A 17195-nucleotide genomic window follows, 5' to 3' on the forward strand; every position below is an offset into this window, starting at 1 on the left:
TTCCATCCTCTGCTAGTGACGAATGTTTATGTGGGCTTCCAGAACTCTCTGCCTGTGAAACATTCGGGGTGACAAGGCCACGCCCCCTTGGCAATTTCCTTTGACAGCGCGACCTTCTGCCATTTTGTGCGCTCTTGCCTTCAGCCACCTGTTACCTTTCTGTTCCGAAGCAGATTCTGTCTCCCGTTACTAGCAAAGCAAGGTCCTGTCTTCTCTGGGTCTGAAATTTATTCCTTGGTTCCAGCTCAAAACTACTCTCTCAGAGCCACCTCGACCCCGTCGTGGCCTCCTCCAGGTGTCTGCTTTAGCCATTCTGCCAGCTCAGATGGCACTTTGGGTTCCTTGGAGAAATTCTTCTGATGTCTTTTGTCCACTGTGAATAAAATAATCTTTTGACTGCTCAACGCGCCAGCCTGATCTATGTGTCTTCTCTCATCTTCTCATGCTTTCTGGACCCACCTTTCCTTTTTTTCTCTTGCTTTTCCAACTCTTCACATCTGTCCCCCCAGAGACATCATCAGAGAAGACTGAATTGTCGTGTTTATCTATCTGATTACACAGAAATCACGAGAAAACTAACAAATCTGAAAATGTCAGAATATTTTCCTGGTTCGTAAGCTTTTAAGAATACAATTTTTATCTTGAAATAGGTGATACTTTTACTTGGATCAGAAGTCAAAACAATAAAAAAATTTGTACAGAGAAGTCTGGTTCCCACCATCCCACCTTTGCTAGCAAATCTATAGAGTTTTAAGGGTTTTTTTCCCAATGTAAATATCTGAATGGCCCTAAATTAAATACATTCAGTGATTAAAATTAATTAATGTTGATGAATATATCATGCTGTTAGAGACTCTGAACAAGAAACAGCTTACTTGTAAATCATTTCTACTCCCCACTCTACATTCTCCCCCATATATGTGCATCTTTTACGTGATAACAGAAACTCCTTATGAGAGATTAAAAATGGACTTTGTAGGAGGTGATCTGAAATGGAGCCAAGGGATTTATATCAACTATTTTAAATCGTTTCTGAAATCAAACACTAACCTGTATAAATTTCATGTAGTTACTTAACATTTCATTTTCACAAAATTTAGTGAATTTTACAAGGAATATGTCCTAGAGCAAATCATTTATCCTGTGTGTGGCTGTTACTACTTTGTGCTAAATTTTGGGTAGTAAACAAGTGAAATTTACAGAGGAAAAACTGACGCCAATGATGGCACTCGAAATAAACATTAACCACCGTCTCTTCACTTGACCTTTTTGGTGGAAAAGTCCTAACTTGCTGATAAAACTGTGATGTATGTTTTTTTTTTCTTTTCCTTCCAGATTTGGAATGGAGAGAAATGGAAGGAGATGATTGCGAGTTTCATTATGGAGGTAGAGACAACTTCATTATGGCAGCAGATTGGATTGGGGGAAGAGCTAGGGAATGGGAAAAATGACAGGGCTTTTGTGTTGTGAATGATTGGAAGAAACTGCTACGTCACCGAGAAAGAGAGAGGGTTCTGAGTTTAGCTGAAGTTAATTTGTTAGCTCCAATTGATTTGAGGCCACCTGATTTGATTGACACTTCATATTCCTTTGCTTCTTTTTAGACGGTACAAATGAGGCTCAGGACAGTGACTTTCCAACAGGTATGTTTCTTCTGTCTGTTTCCTGTCTCTGCTCTCACTTCCTGCCCTGTTGACAGAGCACATCCTCTGGGCTGATGGTTCCAGCGCCTGACCACATCAGGACCAGCACTGGACCATTTTATGTGCCGTTAATAGTATTACCTGAGAAGCAACTCTCGGTTGCTGTTACCCTATAGAGTGACACAGTGAGTTTGCATCTTTGGAGGCAAAGCCCAGAAATCTTATCTTATACAAGTTCCCAAAGTGATTCTAAAGCACGGCCAAGTTTGGGAACCATCTATCTGACCCCGTGTTTCATTTATAGATCTGCCAAGGGTCACGGACTGGGCAGAAGTGCATGTATAAATAGATTCGTTTGCCCTGGATTTTCCTTGTCGCACTTAACTGCCACCTTACTTCAAAACAGTTGTTCTATGTCTGGATGAGGAAAACAACATCCCTGGTCCCTGTCAGGTAGCACTCAGAAACCTGAGTTAATTCTGTGGTGGATTTCAACTCCCCGTGCAGTTCTTGTGTTTCTGCATCACATTAGCCAGTCCCTGAGCGATCTGGGGCGGTGGCACAGCCACACTGCTAGTAGCGCTCCTGAGCCCCTATGGAGGGTGGAGTTTCTGCAGACAGACATTAGGCGGCAGGTGGACCCCCACAGGAGAATGAGGCACCCCTTCTCCAGTGCCTTGAGTCCCGCTGTTCACCCAGGAGGGGTCCTGAACCCATCATATGACCTCCTGGGAAAAAAGGCGGCTGACATCTACGCTTCCTCCTGTGGTTTCCATCAGGACCTTAGGTAGAATGATGGGTGTGGCATTCCTCTTTTGAGAAAGGAATGCAGAGAGTCCTGGAGCTCAGCAGGATTTGTATTTATTTGTTCTGTGAATATATTTAGTATTTAAAGGCTATTCACTATATGTAGTAAATTATATATATGCTATGAAAATTGGTAAGATGCCGCAGGCAAGAACAGGGGTGCTGGATGGAACCTATGCAGGTGGCACTGCTGTTCTGAGCATCTGGTGCGTGTAAGAATTCATACTGTATCTGGTGTTACGGTTGAAACTCTGAACAATCACAGACTTACGATCATCTCTACCAAGTATTTTTTAATACACTGAAAATTAAAAACCGTATCATTGGCTTCAGGTTTGCAAAATGTTATTTATCTATGATTCCTGTCACTCCACACCTAGGAACGAACTCCCTGTTTCCTTTACAAAGTTTCCAACTTGTTTGCAAAGAGGAAACCACATGAACAAGAAGGTCAGAGTGAATCAGTGAGGGCACCCCTGTAGGAAATCCTTGGTGTCGGTGTGCGGGGCTCCACCGCGGGGCCCAGAGGGTGGGGGAGACGCATAGGGGTGTCTTGGAGGAGTGGGGGCATGGGCAGAGAGTGGGGCCTGCGCCCCCAGCTAGGGTGCGGACCTGGCTGCACTTGGATCTGGTGTGGGTGATGTCACCTCTGCCTTGGCCTCAGGTGGCCTAGGAGTGCCTGCGTTTTGCTCTGAAGGAGGCCATCTCCTCCCCACCTTGCTGGGCCCTCCCTCCCCACCTGTCACCTGGGTCCCTGACATGCACGGTGACCACTTACGTCTTCCTTTCCCTCCACAGTGGAGAGGAGCAGACTGCAGGAAATGCTGGCACTGCTGGGACTAGAGACTTACCAGGGGCAGAAACTCAGCCTCCAGGACTCCTTGCAGATCAGCAGTGACAGCATGAAGAACTGGGCCCCTCAGGCCCCCAAAGACCTGCCCTGGAGCTTCCTCAGGAAGCTGCAGGCCCTCAACGCCGAGGCCAGGAGCACCACCATGGTGCTGGACATGCCCCCGGACACCAGGCCTGCGGAGAAGGAGAGCCAGATGGAGGAGGAGATCGTGTACTGGGACACGGCTGACGACATCTCTGCCGACATCTACTCCTTCTCCGAGCTGCCCACGCCAGACACGCCCGTGAACCCCTTGGACCTCCTCTGCGCCCTTCTGCATTCCTCCGACAGCTTCCTGCAGCAAGAGATCGTGTTAAAAATGGCCCTCTGCCAGTTTGCACTCCCGCTGGTGTTGCCCGACTCGGAAAACCACGACCACGTGTTTCTGCTGTGGGCCCTGCGGGGCACGGTGCGGACTTGCTGGCCGCAGCCCCCCAGGGCGGCGGGCAGCTTCCGAGAGGACAGCGTGGTCCTGGCCCGGGCGCCGGCCTTCGCCTTCGTGCGCATGGAGGTGAGCACCAACTCCAAGTCGCAGCTGCTCAACGCCGTGCTGAGCCCCGGCCACCGGCAGCGGGACTGCTTCTGGCACCGGGATCTGAACTTGGGCACCAACCCCCGGGAGATTGCAGACGGGCTGGTGGAAATTTCCTGGTTTCTCCCCAGCGGCAGGGAGGACGTGGACATCTTCCCGGAGCCGGTGGCCTTTCTGAACCTGCGAGGGGACATTGGGTCTCACTGGCTGCAGTTCAAGCTCCTGACGGAGATCTCCTCGGCCGTGTTCATCCTGACGGACAACATCAGCAAGAAGGAGTACAAGCTGCTGTCCTCCGTCAAGGGCTCGGCCACGAAATACTACTTCATCCTGAGCCCCTACCGGGGCAAGCGGAACACGAACCTGCGCTTTCTGAACAGGCTGATTCCCGTGCTGAGGATGGACCACTCGCACGTGCTGGTCAAGGTCAGCAGCACGGACGGCGCGGGCTTCGTGCGCAGGGTGCGCGCCATCGTGGCGCACGTGACGCGGTCGCCCTGCCGGAGGCTGTCGGTGGAGGACATGGCGGGCGCGGCCCGCAAGCTGGGGCTGCGGGTGGACGAGGACTGCGAGGAGTGTCAGCGCGCAAAGGACCGCATGGAGCGGATCACCCGGAAGATCAAAGACGCCGACGCCTACCGGAGGGACGAGCTGAGGCTGCAGGGGGACCCGTGGCGGAAGGCAGCCCAGGTGGAGAGGGAGCTGTGCCAGGTCCAGTGGGCGGGGGAGCCCCCCGAGAAGTACCGGGCGGAGCTGCGGCATCGGTTACTGGAGCTGCGGATGCAGCAGAACGGCCACGCGCCCCCCTGGGGCTTGCAGGAGTTCGTCTGGGGCATCAGCAGCCCCTCCGCGGGTGAGAGGCAGTACTTCCTGAGGTGGATGGAGTGGGGGCTGGCCCGGCTGGCCCCGCCGAGGCCGAGGCCGGCCCCGGAGGCGATTCTCGCCCTGAGGCCCAAGCACTGCGGGGCCGCGGACCTCAGCGAGCCGCCGTGGCCCGAGCCCCTGGGGGTGGAGCACTTCCTGCGCGAGATGGGCCAGTTCTACGAGGCCGAGAGCTGCCTCGTGGAGGCGGGGAAGCTGCCCGCCGGGCAGAGGCGCTTTGCGCACTTCCCGGGCTTGGCCTTGGAGCTGCTGCTCCGGGGGCTCCCCCTGGAGCTGGTCGACGGGAGCACCCTGAGCACCCCGCTGCGCTGGGTCACAGGCCTCCTGCGGGAGCTGCACGGCCGCCTGGACCGGAGGTCGCGGCTGGTGGTGCTGTCGGCGCTCGGCGTGCCGGGCACGGGCAAGTCCACGCTGCTCAACACCATGTTTGGGCTGCGCTTTGCCACGGGAAGGGGCTGCGGTCCTCGGGGGGCCTTCATGCAGCTGATCACGGTGGCCGAGAGCTTCAGCCAGGACCTGGGCTGCGACCACATCCTGGTGATAGACTCCGGGGGCGTGGTCGGCGGGGTCCTGAGCGAGGCAGGGGACAGGCTCGAGCGCGAGGCCTCCCTGGCCACGCTGATCATGGGGCTGAGCAATGTCACCGTGGTCAGCTTGGCGGAAACCAGGGACATCCCGCCGGCTATCCTGCACGCGTTTCTGAGGCTGGAGAAGACGGGGCACATGCCCAACTGTCAATTTGTGTACCAGAACCTTCGCGATGTGTCCGCCCCCGGCTCCAAGCCGAGAGAGAGGCGGCAGCTCCTGGATCAGCCCGGCGACGTGAGCAGGGCCGCGGCGCAGATGGAGAAGCAGGGCGACGGGCTCCGGACGCTGGCCGACCTGACCTTTTGTGACCCTGAGAAGCAGCACATTTGGCACATTCCTGGCCTGTGGCACGGGGTGCCTCCCATGGCCGCTGTGAGCTCGGGGTACAGCGAAGCCATTTTTGAGTTGAAGAGGTGCTTGCTGGAAAACATCAGGAATGGCCTCTCCAACCAGAACAAGGACATTCAGCAGCTCCTCGAGCTGGTAAGGCGGCTGTGAGTCGTCGGGAGAAGGCCAGCTGCCAGAGGCCCGCGGTGAGCGGCCTGTCCTGATGGGAGCGCATCCCCGTGGGGCGGTGCCCGGCCCCCGGGAGGGAAGACAAGTGGGAGGCGGGCGCGTCTGGAGTTGCCCAAACAGTGTTAGGAAAGGAAGTCACCTCACAGAGCAGCTTGGAGATGCTCTCGGGAGCGTAACAACCCTGGGGCAGGAGGTGTAGACACAAGCAGTAACTTGCTCTTTGTCTCTGAACTCCTCTCGAGGCCAAAGCATTTTGCATAGCTGCTCTCTGTCGTTTGCATCTGGGGAGGAGAGTGGCTCCTGGCCACCGCAGCCCGGGCAGATGGCACCCAGGATAGGGCCGGGAAGGTGCCCTGAGGAAGCAGAGCAAGGTAGGCGTTCCCTCCAGGGAGCCTGCCATTTGAGTGAGTGCCCGTGGTGTGCGAGGGCTCCCATGGCACCCTGTTTATGGACTGAGCCCGCCCTGGGGAAGAGGCCCCGTTGGCTCTGTCGCACGCCCAGCACTTTGTTTAAACCCCTGCCACAACACTCAGCACGCGCGTCGTGACTTCCCCGTACGCGCGTCGTGACTTCCCCGTGCACGCGTCTGCCTCTCCCCTAGACCTGTGAGCTCCTTGAGATCAGGGGCCTTACATCACCCAACTCTGTACCCCCGGGGCCGGGCACACTGTAGGCACTCAATAAATGTGTGTTGAATGAATTCAAGTAGTGAGTGCACAAATGACGGTAACGAGCAGGGTCCTCTCTGGGCCTTAATTTTGCTGTTTCCTCAAAGAGGACCCCAGCATCTGTCTGAGGACCATGCATTCTAGAACATCTGGAATAATGGGCACCTGAGACAGGTGTCTTGGAAAAGGCCACCGCATCCTTGCTCTGTAGGCACAGATCCATTCTTCAGGCCATTATTGGAAAGCTGAACTAAATGCCTCCATAAGAGACATTTCCAGAACAGCTCCGTTGTGAACCCATTTTACAGATGAGGGAAGTAAGCGGCTTGCCCTGCCCACACGCCTGCATCGGCAGAGAATGGATGAGGTACTGGATGGCTCAGCCCTGTGCCTCTGCTTCCTGGTCACTCACACCTCCCAGGCTCACCCCCAGCCTGGCCCCTCGCTGCCAGCCTTTCATCCCGCTTCCCTGCCTCTGGGGCCAGACCTCCTCCTTGACATCATCCGTGGCCCCCTTGCCACCACTGGGCCAGAACATGGGGCTCCTCCTCTTGTTGATTCTCTAGCTGGAATCCTTGTCTGTGGGTCACCTCTCTGAGCCCCGGGCCCCAAGCCCAGCTGGGTCATTATTCCTGGGAATCCCTGCCCGGTCTTAGGGCCTCCTTCCCTGTGTATTTTACGAGTTCAGGGAAACTACGGCCCCAGGTGGCGACCAGGAGCTTCTCTGTCCCTTGTGCTCCTGCCAGACGGCAGGGGAGCTCTCCTGACTGGAGCCCTTTCTTGAACGGCAGGCTCCCCAGCCCCTTCTCTGGAGCCTCAGGGCGCTCCACCTGCCCCTCATCTGATGCTCACAGTGTTGCCCTGGGTCCTGGGAGCCTGGTTCTGGACCCGTGAAATGGATGCTGAAAGGAAACCTGCTCTTTTGTTCATCAATGTAGGAAAAAGCTTTTCACTTCTGAGACGCAAAAAGAACTTCTAATCCTCAGGCACTTAGAAATTCATTTCTTCCCAGGTCATTAAATAATGCAAATATTTAAGATTTTGGTTCACCTGGAAATACCGAAGCCTCTCCTTTACCTTTTTTTCCCCCTGAACCATAGAAACTACCCAGTTGCTTCTTTAGCACTGAAGGAATTTCACCCAGGAGATTCCTGGACCCCAAGTTCAGGCATTGGAAATCTCTTTCAGAATTGTCGAATAGCAGCCACTTCCTTTAAAAACTGGTTCAAGCTCTTCCTGGAATCGGAAACGGGGAAGCCAATTTTAGTGGCTCCCTGCTAATCAAGGATTCTTCACTTTGAGTCTATCCATTGTCCATAGATAAGGTTCTGTTACTGAATTACTGACAATTAAGTGTGTGCTTTTTTTTTTTTTTTTTTTTTTTTTTTGCAACGGAGAAGGGAGGAAGCATTCATAGCTTTCAGCAAAACTTTCAGAAGGATTTCGGCAGGACCTAAAAGAGATTAATACCTGCTCGGTAATCAGGAACGCTACCCCGTACATCCCCGGGACCTAAGAAACCATGCAGTCACCTCAAACATTTGCCCGATGTATTTAACCAGTAGTAAACAATGTAAAGAGAAACGTCACAGACCTTGAGCAAGAGGGTGCCCCGAGGAGCCCCGGGGAGGGCCGCCTTGGAGAACTCACAGTCACACAACGGAGGGATTCTGGACCTCCCTGGGCAGTGTCGACAGACCGCTGCCTCTCTCAGATGCAAGACCAGGAGAAGCTGTCCTGGAGCTGCGGGCTTTTTCCAACAAGAGGCATTTATGGCACTTTGGAGGGGTTGGTGTGAAATGCCATGACCTGCAAAAAGGGGTTCACCTTCAGACCCTGCTCCCGTGATTACATTTCCACAGGACCCAAGACTTGTCTAGTGCCTCGGAGCGCAAAATACTAAGCACCAGTCCACTCTGGTCGTTCCTGGGTTCGCCACAGCCAGAGGGCGACCCCTACGTCAGACCTGCAGGCATCTCCAGGGTCTGAGAGGCCACAGAACTTGTCATGGGGCGGCTGGGCAGTACGTGCTCGGAGCCAGGCATGGTGATGTGGGAGCCTCTCAGAGATGGAGGGCTGTGTGGGCTGTTCGCATGGCATCAGCTACTCTGGTGAGAGTGGTGAACCGCGAAAGTGGTCTTGGGGTAAGCAGGCCTGGGAGTCTTTGGGCACAAGCGTGCCTGCCCCTGTCCCTGGGGATGAGACGTACCTCCCTTAACACGCGGAACTTGCAGCCTGGTTCTGAACTCGGCCTTGCTTCCTGCTAACTAATGGCCCTTTGAGCGAAGTCACTTAACTTCCCTAAGCCGTAGCCCCCCGGCTGGCACCTGCTCTGTGGTGAGTGTGCAAAAGCTGGTTCTGGAGGAGCCAGTCTGCGCACTGACAAGTAAGACTCCTGAAGCCGTGTCTGCACACCCACGAGGTTCGTGCAAAGGCAGTTGCCTGCCTTCTGCATCAACAAACATTTTAACATGCTACACAGGATTCATCTTGTAATCGATGAGGAGTATCTTCAAGTTAATTTGCAGCCTTTCCTCATTCTTCACGGCACATAAAGCGCTGTCTTCTAGTCACCATGTTAGATTTACCGAAACACGTTACCTAGCAGGGCTGGTGTGGAGAAGTCTATGCACTGATGTAAACCTGATCTGGGAGCTCTCCCCAGCTCCTCAGTTGTGAATTAGCTCAGTAAAGAAAAACCCGTTCTCTTTTCTGAGTCAGCAATAAAACGGTGATTTTGGCTACAAACCTACCCCAAGTCCTAAGGCTTCAACAAAATCACATCAGAGTCCAGCTTTACAAGCACCAGTAAATCAGAACCACAGAGAAGAGCCACGGTGTGATCCTGAGCTGGGCTCTTGTGACCTTCCGCCTGTCATCCCGCACGCCCACACTCTGGACTCCATGGCTTCGTTCATGCCCTTGTCTGCCTGGAGCTTCCTCCCATCTGTTCTTGGTCCCGTCTGGCACTTCCTTGGGACACACTTGGATGGCAGCCCCACCTCCATCCTGCCCCCCAGGAAGGCCTTTTTGTGTCCCTGTCATGGTCCTTGTCTTAGCTCCTTTTACTTCTCTGCCCTCCCCTGCGGAAGGCAGGGTGTCTAGCCCATTTCTGTGCCCAGGTCCAGCACAGCATCTGAGAACAAGGGAGTGGGGTCTCAGTGGCTGGCACACGCGAGGCCTGGTCCCCATCCTGGCCATCTACTCCAAGCCCTGGAGTCCTGACTGTCAGCCCAGGGTCCCAGTGTGGCAAAGGGTGTTTCTAAGTGGACCCACTGTCCAGAGACTGGACTTACTCAGCGGTCCAAAACTGAAGTCAGTGATAACAGCTTGGGACCTAACCCGCGGAACCTACCCTTCTTCCTGTGCCTCGACAGGACAGTAGGGGTGGGAGAGTGGAGTGGGAGCTCACGGGGAAACGTGGGATCAGAGCCCCCCTGGCTCCTTGTGCAAGACAGAGAACAATTCAAGGCTCTGCTTTAACTTGGTTTCAGCGCTGGTTTGGCTTAGTTCCCAGAATAGAGCTTGTGAGAACCTCTGGGTGAGTGGGTTGATCATTAGGAGAAAATGAATTACCAAGGGTAACGTAAAAACCATAGGTTTACAGTGGGGGAGGGTACAGCTGAAATGGCAGAGTGCATGCCTAGCATGCACGAGGTCCTGGGTTCAATCCCCAGTCCCTCCATTAAAAAAATAATAAATTGGTTAAGTCAGTCCTGTGAGGAGAACCGACATGTGTGGTGGTGTGTTGGCTAAGCCCACACCCAACAGGAAGGGCACCTCTCCCCTGGGTTCCTGGAAACAAACACTGTGTCCCGGGCTGGCCTGTACTATGCAAGCTGAGGGCGGCCCAGGGTCTCCCTCTCCCACACCTGTCACCTCACAAGCCTGGCTAGATACAGGTGAGCCCTCGGGCTGCCCTGGGCCCACTGGACAGGCCATCTTCAAAAGTCCAGGCCACACAGCAGCCCCTTCCTTTGCCTTGTGGCCCATGTCATGTCTCAAAGGATTGGTGGTAGGAGAGGGTTGTAAGGGTCATCCGACAGCCCTCTCCTGCAAAGGGGTCTCTACAAACCAGGTTCTGGGGATCCCCCATATAAACCTGGGGTTTGGGACACTGGTTCTCAACCATAAGGAACCCTGAGAAAGGACTGGTATCACCAGGCTGCCCAGTGCTCTGCTTGTGGTGGGGCCCCGTGGACTCTCTAATGGGCAGCCAAGGTGGGGAACCGCTGCTTTGAGAACATAAAAGCAAGGCTGGATCCTCCTGGTGATCATGAGGAGAGCAAAGGGGCTCCTGTGTGAGAAGAAAGTTGTACCTCCCTGTGTCCCCAGGGCTGTGGTCCAGACCACTTCCCTCCTCCACCAGGAGGGGAGCAGGCAGCCTCTTCACATGGGTCCCTTGTTCAGAGATGTGGCTGCCTTATCAAGGAAGCCCTTTGGGGCCCGTCCTGAGCAGTCTGTGCCCAACCACAGAAACACAGTCCCTCCTCCCATCCTACAAGGTTCTGAACACTCACCCCCACCCAGAGACGCAGTGGAACCCCAGAGATGGAACGAGCACATGCTTTGGAACAAGAAGGCTTGCTACCATTGGCCAGTTCTGAACCTCAGGGGAGCCTCTGAGCCTCCATCTGCAAAACCTGGACAATACTGCTTCCTTTACAGGATTGATGGGAGAAGCAAAATGCATCAAAACACTTAACAAATGGAAATTACCGAAAAATAAATAGTCAACTAAAATTTTTCCGCTGGTGACTTAAAACAGTGTAACAGTTCAGTCATTTTAAAATGTCATTTAAAGTTATTTAAATCATGTACCACATTCCTATGACCCCATCATCCACCCCCATCCCCATCAAGGAACCAGCTGAAACTCTTTTTGCAACGAGGCATGGTATAGTATAAAACAAAGATAATAAACACAATGTCATGAAAGTTCTAGATCAGTTTGGAATTCCTGGGAGGCATAAGGAAGAATGGGAAAACTTGAGCCCCCAGCACAGCAGCCCCTGATCAGCTGGACAGCTCTGCCTCCTGCTGCTTCAACAGAAGTCATTGTCATTGTCACCTTGATGGAAAACCAGCTTCTCCTTTCCTCTGGTGAGGGTGGTGGTCCACTGAGTTCTCATAAACCCTCAACAGCTGGTTCATTTCCCTAAGAGGATGTAGGTATCACACTCTATTCTTTAAAAAAGAAATTATTAGCTGCTCACTCCATCAGGCATTTTTACAATGTGATTTTCACAACCATCACTGTCCCCGCTTTATAGATGAGGGAAATGAAGGCTCAGGAAGGTCAAGTCACTTGCCTAAATTGCACAGCCAGGAAGCAGTAATTCAGATACCAGCTCCCATGTTCCTCACTACTTTCGAGCAGATTTATTAAATGTATCAAACTAGAAGATTACCAAAAGTTATGGAAACTTGAAAAAGAAAAAAATAAATACTATCAGTTTAAAAGTGTCCTTCAGTTAAAGGTGAAAGTTCTTATGTTTGGGAAGTATTGTGGTTGAAAAATCATCTCACCCTCTTACCCTGCCCCCTTATCTAGTACCCAGGACAGTTTGAGGCCACAGTTTAAAAGTTTAGAAATAAAACATTCCTAGTAAAGTGGCCAGAAGAGACGTTGTCCCTTTTTGGAGAAACCAGCTCCAGGTGGTCAGAAGAATCTTGATCCTGGAAAATGTACTGGACTGAAGCCAGGAGTCCCTCTGGCTCTCCTGAGTGGGATCTTAGGCAATTCACCCTGTGCCTTCGCCTCCATTTCCCCTACACGTAGAGGATAATCCAGTCCTCCTCGCCCCTCACCCACCGGAAACCACAGCAGTATGTAAGCAATATTGGGGTGAATGATTACATCAAAACAGCCAAATGTTGGCAACTTCACGTGATTCATCGTAACAGAACCAGTAACAGCTATGTATCCTTACAGGTCTATGAAGGTGATATTATTAACAAAATCCATTTTCTAGGTCATGGAACCGAGGCGCAGTTGTACAAAGATTGTCGCACCTGAGCCCGCATCCAGAGTAAATGTGTACCCCCTTTACTACGGTGAGTTCTGAACGAAGATACGCACTATTGCTGGATTTCCCCGCCTCTGACAATAATTGCTGGATACAAACGACAGTGGCAGTGCTTTGGTTTGGGTATTAGAGACTCTGTAACATCCCCAAGGACTTCCTTACTAGTCAGCGCTTTCTCCTTTAATTTTCCTTCCCCCGGGGCCAGACACTAGGCTACGTGCACACGTGAAACCCTAGCCTCTGCATAACCCAACCTTGAAGAACTGGCTTCTTTTTTTTTTACATGTATTCAAGTGTAGTTGATTGACACTATTGTATTAGTTCACCATATTTAGGCGTACAACACAGTAACACAATGTTTCTGTAAGTTACACTTCATTTAAAGTTACGATAAAACGAAAAGCTTCCACATTCCCCGCGCTGTACGATATATTCTCGCAGATTATTCATTTCATATCTCGTAGTTTGCGTCTCTGAATCCCCCACCCGTGTCTCGTTCCTCCCAAGAACTGGGCAGAGTCCGAACCAAAGCGTATTTCCTCTTTCTTTGTGGATAAAAGCCAGAGGGTTTTTTTTTTTTTTTTTCAAGAATATTACTTAGGGAGACAGAACCCAGCAGCCCAACTCCCAGAGGCTGGTGCGGCGCTCGCCGGCCGGGCGCTGCGCCTCCGGCTGCGGGGCACCGCGCGCCCGGCCAAGCCCCAGGCTCCGCGGCCTCCCATTTCCGGGAGCGAGGACCGCGGCGGGGCGGAGGGGCGCACGGGCCGGCGGGGGAGGCAGGAGAGCCCAGCTCCCGCACCGCCCGGCCCCCGTAGCCCGCCGCGCGGCCCCCGAGCCCGGCCCCCCGCCGTCCGCCGCGGGTCTGCGCCGCCTGCCCCGCGGCCGGAGCGCTCGCCCCCCGCGCCGGCTCCTGCGTGGTCTCGCCCGCGTCGCGGCCTCCCGCGGTTGACCTTTGCCCCGAGGTCGCCCCGCCCCCACGCGGCGCCGCGCTGCGTCCCGGCTTCCGGTCGCGCTGCGTCGCGGCTTCCGGTCGGCCCAACATGGCGGCGCCCATGTGCAGCCCGGGGCTCCGGCGGCTGGTGAGTGGGCGGCGCAGGCGGGGCCGGCCGGCGAGGGTGGCGGGCCCTCGTTTCGGTCTCACGACCCACTCCCCCCACAGGTGCTGCCCTGGAGCCGGGAGCTGCCGTGCGTCTGTCGCGCCCTGCACACCTCCGCGGTCTGCTCCAAGGTGAGCGCGGCCAGGGCTGCTGGGGCGGGGGCCTGGCGACCCGGGGCCCGAGGCCCCATGGTGGGGGCCTGGCGTGGGGCGCGGTTTGGGTCAGTGGTCGCGGGGTCCTGGTTTGAGGCGCGCTTTTGGGTCAGTGGTCGCTGGGTCCTGGTTTGAGGCGCGCTTTTGGGTCAGTGGTCGCTGGGTCCTGGTTCGGGGCGCTGTTTGTGTCAGTGGTCGCGGGGCCTGGTCTGAGGCGCGGTTTGGGTCCGTGGTCGCGGGAAGTCATGACCCTTCTTTTCTTCCAGAATCGGGCGGCCCGAGTCCGAGTGGGCAAGGGGGACAAGCCAGTAACCTACGAGGAGGCACACGCGCCTCACTACATCGCGCACCGCAAAGGCTGGCTGTCGCTGCACACAAGTGAGGGGGCGATGCCTGTCTCGGTGGTAGAGGAGGACGAGGACGTGCAGAGGGGCCGGTGATGCGACCCCAGGTCCCACCGCAGGAGTTCTCAATCGTGATTGTCACAGAAACAGGAAACGAACACGTGTCAGAAGTTTTATTTGACTCAGTAATCAATGGCAGAGACAGAAATCAGTTAGCGCCTTCAAAGGAGAAGTAAAAAGGCAGAGACGTGATATGGCTGGCAATATTTTTCATTCACGGTGTCTGAAGGCAATTATTTTGTATTGCTATTGGGTGTCTGTAATTTAAGGAGATGTAGACTAGCTCAGAGGCAGTGGAAAGAGTTAAAACCCAGTAGAAATCGATGACCTGGAGAACTTCTGAATATTGCAGTTTCCCACCGAAGCACACAGTTTTCACTACAAGTTGACTCCATTATTCGCAGATTCCATGTTTGTGAATTTGCCCACTCTTGCACGTTCATTCTGAGACATGGGCGGAGCAGAACCCCTCATGCATCTTGCCATGCAAGCAAGGCTCTGCCTTTTAGCTTCAGCTTTCATGTTGTAAACAAATAACCATTTTGAAATGTATTAGTGCTATGTTTTCAAGTTTTGTGCTTTTTTTTTTTTTTTTTTTTTTTTTTGGTGATTCCACTGCCTTAAAGTAGCCTATAATACTGAAGTTCTGTCTAGTGTTCCTAAGCACAAGAAGGCTACGGTTTACCTTACAGGGAAAACATGATAAAAAAGCTTTCTTCAGGCATGAGTTAAGAAAGGTGTTGGAAAAGAGTTCATTGTTAACCAGCCACACGTAGATATCTTTAAACAGAAAAACAAAATAAAACCTTGCATATTGATCTGTTGACAAAAATATTGTAACCAAAGGCTTGAGAAACCTAACTGTGTATTTCCATCAGAAACAGTGGTTCAGTATTTGCTAATTCATTATTCACAGTGATTTTGTGGAACATAACCAGTGAGTTTATAGAATATGACTACTATGGATTAATGAGAATCAATAGTATTTTGTTCCCTATGAGATTCTCAGCTTGAATGTTTGAGATACATGTATCTAGAGAACGTACTTAAAATATGGATTCCTTTTCCCCACCCATTTCAAGTTCTGGGTCTAAAGTCTGGGGGTGGGTGTAGAGACCCTTAACAGCTACAGGGTCCAGAACGAGAATCCAGTGGTTGAGGTCATGGCCCTGGCCAGTGAGAGAACTCACATCCTTAAACTCAGAAGTAGCTGGTGGCCTCATCTCTGGCCCGTGGGCTGGCGAGGGCTTCTATACGGCGGTGAAGAAGGAGCGGGAAGAGGGCTGGCAGAGGGATCACCTGAGTCTTGTGCCCTGGCGAATTTTTTTTTTGTAAAACAAGGGTACTGATCATACGTACTTCACAGGATTTGTTTGGGGGTTATTGGCATAATGTAGTTTGACCTTTAAAGTGTATTTCTTTTTATTCCCTTTATAGGAGAAAAGAGAAGAGGCTGGGGTCGGGTGTGGAATCAAGTGCCCTTGGATGTTACCGCTAGAGTTTTGGCCAACGTGCGGTGGTGCCCTTCTCGTTTCAGGTAACCTGGATGGGGAGGAGCATGCCGCAGAGCGGACAGTGGAAGATGTCTTCCTCCGCAAGTTTATGCTGGGCACCTTCCCAGGCTGCCTGGCTGACCAGCTTGTCCTCAAGCGCCGGGCTAACCAGCTGGAGATCTGTGCCCTGGTCCTGAGACAGCTGCCCGCACACAAGTTCTACTTCCTCGTGGGCTACAGTGAGACCCTGCTGTCCCACTTCTACAAGTGTCCTGTGCGTCTGCACCTGCAAACTGTGCCCTCCAAGGTTGTGTATAAGTACATCTAGGCCGTCTGCCCTTTCTGCTTCAAGCTCTAGCCTGCAAAGGACAGAAACCTGCGGGAAAGGGCTGAAGTAGAAATGGGGGAAGTAGGTCCCATCGGACTACTGAGGCTTTGTTTTCAAAGTTGCCCTCGAATAAATAGACTTTTTCCATGTTGTCCTGCCTTTTAGTCCATCTAGGGAACTAAAACGGTTTCCTTGAGGATGCTGTAGGCTTCCCAGGAAGGCGGCTAGTTACGTAAGGTTTAGGTAATAGTTAACAGTTCATTGAGTATTTTGTGCCAATCGTGTCAGGAACTTTACCTGAAGTTCTTTGTTTCCCCTTAAAAATGGAAAGATTCAAGCAGTGTTAATTTTCTAAAAATCAAAACAATACCGACATGGTGGGGAAGGTTATAGCTCAGTGGTGAGAGTACATGCTTAGCATGCACGAGGTCCTGAGTTCAGTCCCCAGTACCTCCACTGAAATAACTAAATAAATAAACCGAATTACCTCCCCCTCAAAAAACAAATAAAAACAATATGGACATGTATGACATTAACCATGAAGCTTACTTGTAATGCTACCCCAGGAAGGACTACTGTAAACTGTTGTAGTTTATTTCCAGGTGTACTTTTCCCCCCAGAAATCCTGTACTGCATGCTCATTATTAAGCTTTCAACTGTGCCCCTACACTGTGCCAGACACTCTTCTAAGTAGCTGGGAGCCCATCAAGGAACAGAACCTTCCATTCCAGAATCCTTGCCTTCACAGCACTTGTATCCCAGTGGGAGGGGGCAGACGGGTGGGCAGCATCGAAGACTCCAGGCAGGTGAGGGAGGGAGGTAGGCCGGTAAACGAGGGAAGAATGTTTCAGGGACGTGCTATCTGCGGGAGCTGCACGTGGTACTGGGAAATGGGGCGGGGTTTGCTGACCTTCACCTCCACCCAGACGCCGATGACCCTCCCCTTGACCACGATCCTGATACCCTTAACTTGGTCCTGGACCCTAATGCTCACTCTGAGCCTAACCCTTGATTCTCCCTGATTCTACCCACAACTCGACCTTTACCCTCAACCTCACTTACCTGAGGGTGTCCACCAGGGCCTTAGGCTGACTGACGGACTCACCCTGGCCCTGACCAAGACCCTGTGCCCTTGACATGCAGAAAACCTCGCTGTGAAAACTT

The 17195-nt window shown here is 52.8% G+C and overlaps 2 protein-coding genes across 4 annotated transcripts in view; both read left to right on the top strand.

The window, feature by feature from the left end:
* Positions 1-6560, top strand: part of URGCP (upregulator of cell proliferation) — an 88257-nt gene extending 81697 nt beyond the window's left edge. For all 3 annotated transcript variants that reach the window (XM_010969041.3, XM_074358617.1, XM_074358616.1), the window contains 3 exons: positions 1336-1386; positions 1605-1643; positions 3249-6560. In XM_010969041.3, coding sequence (XP_010967343.2) covers positions 1353-1386; positions 1605-1643; positions 3249-5842 — 2667 coding nt within the window. In that variant the 5' untranslated portion in view covers positions 1336-1352 and the 3' untranslated portion in view covers positions 5843-6560. The remainder of the gene's footprint in view (positions 1-1335; positions 1387-1604; positions 1644-3248) is intronic.
* A 6820-nt stretch (positions 6561-13380) lies between these two features.
* On the top strand, positions 13381-16182 carry MRPS24 (mitochondrial ribosomal protein S24). Its single transcript, XM_074358618.1, has 4 exons — positions 13381-13636; positions 13717-13785; positions 14073-14184; positions 15748-16182. The coding sequence occupies exons 1-4, from the start codon at positions 13598-13600 to the stop codon at positions 16029-16031; spliced, it is 504 nt and encodes a 167-aa protein (XP_074214719.1). The 5' UTR covers positions 13381-13597; the 3' UTR covers positions 16032-16182.
* The last annotated feature ends 1013 nt before the right edge of the window (positions 16183-17195 follow it).

The sequence above is a fragment of the Camelus bactrianus genome, chromosome 36 (assembly GCF_048773025.1).
Source record: "Camelus bactrianus isolate YW-2024 breed Bactrian camel chromosome 36, ASM4877302v1, whole genome shotgun sequence".
NCBI classification, from domain to species: domain Eukaryota; kingdom Metazoa; phylum Chordata; class Mammalia; order Artiodactyla; family Camelidae; genus Camelus; species Camelus bactrianus.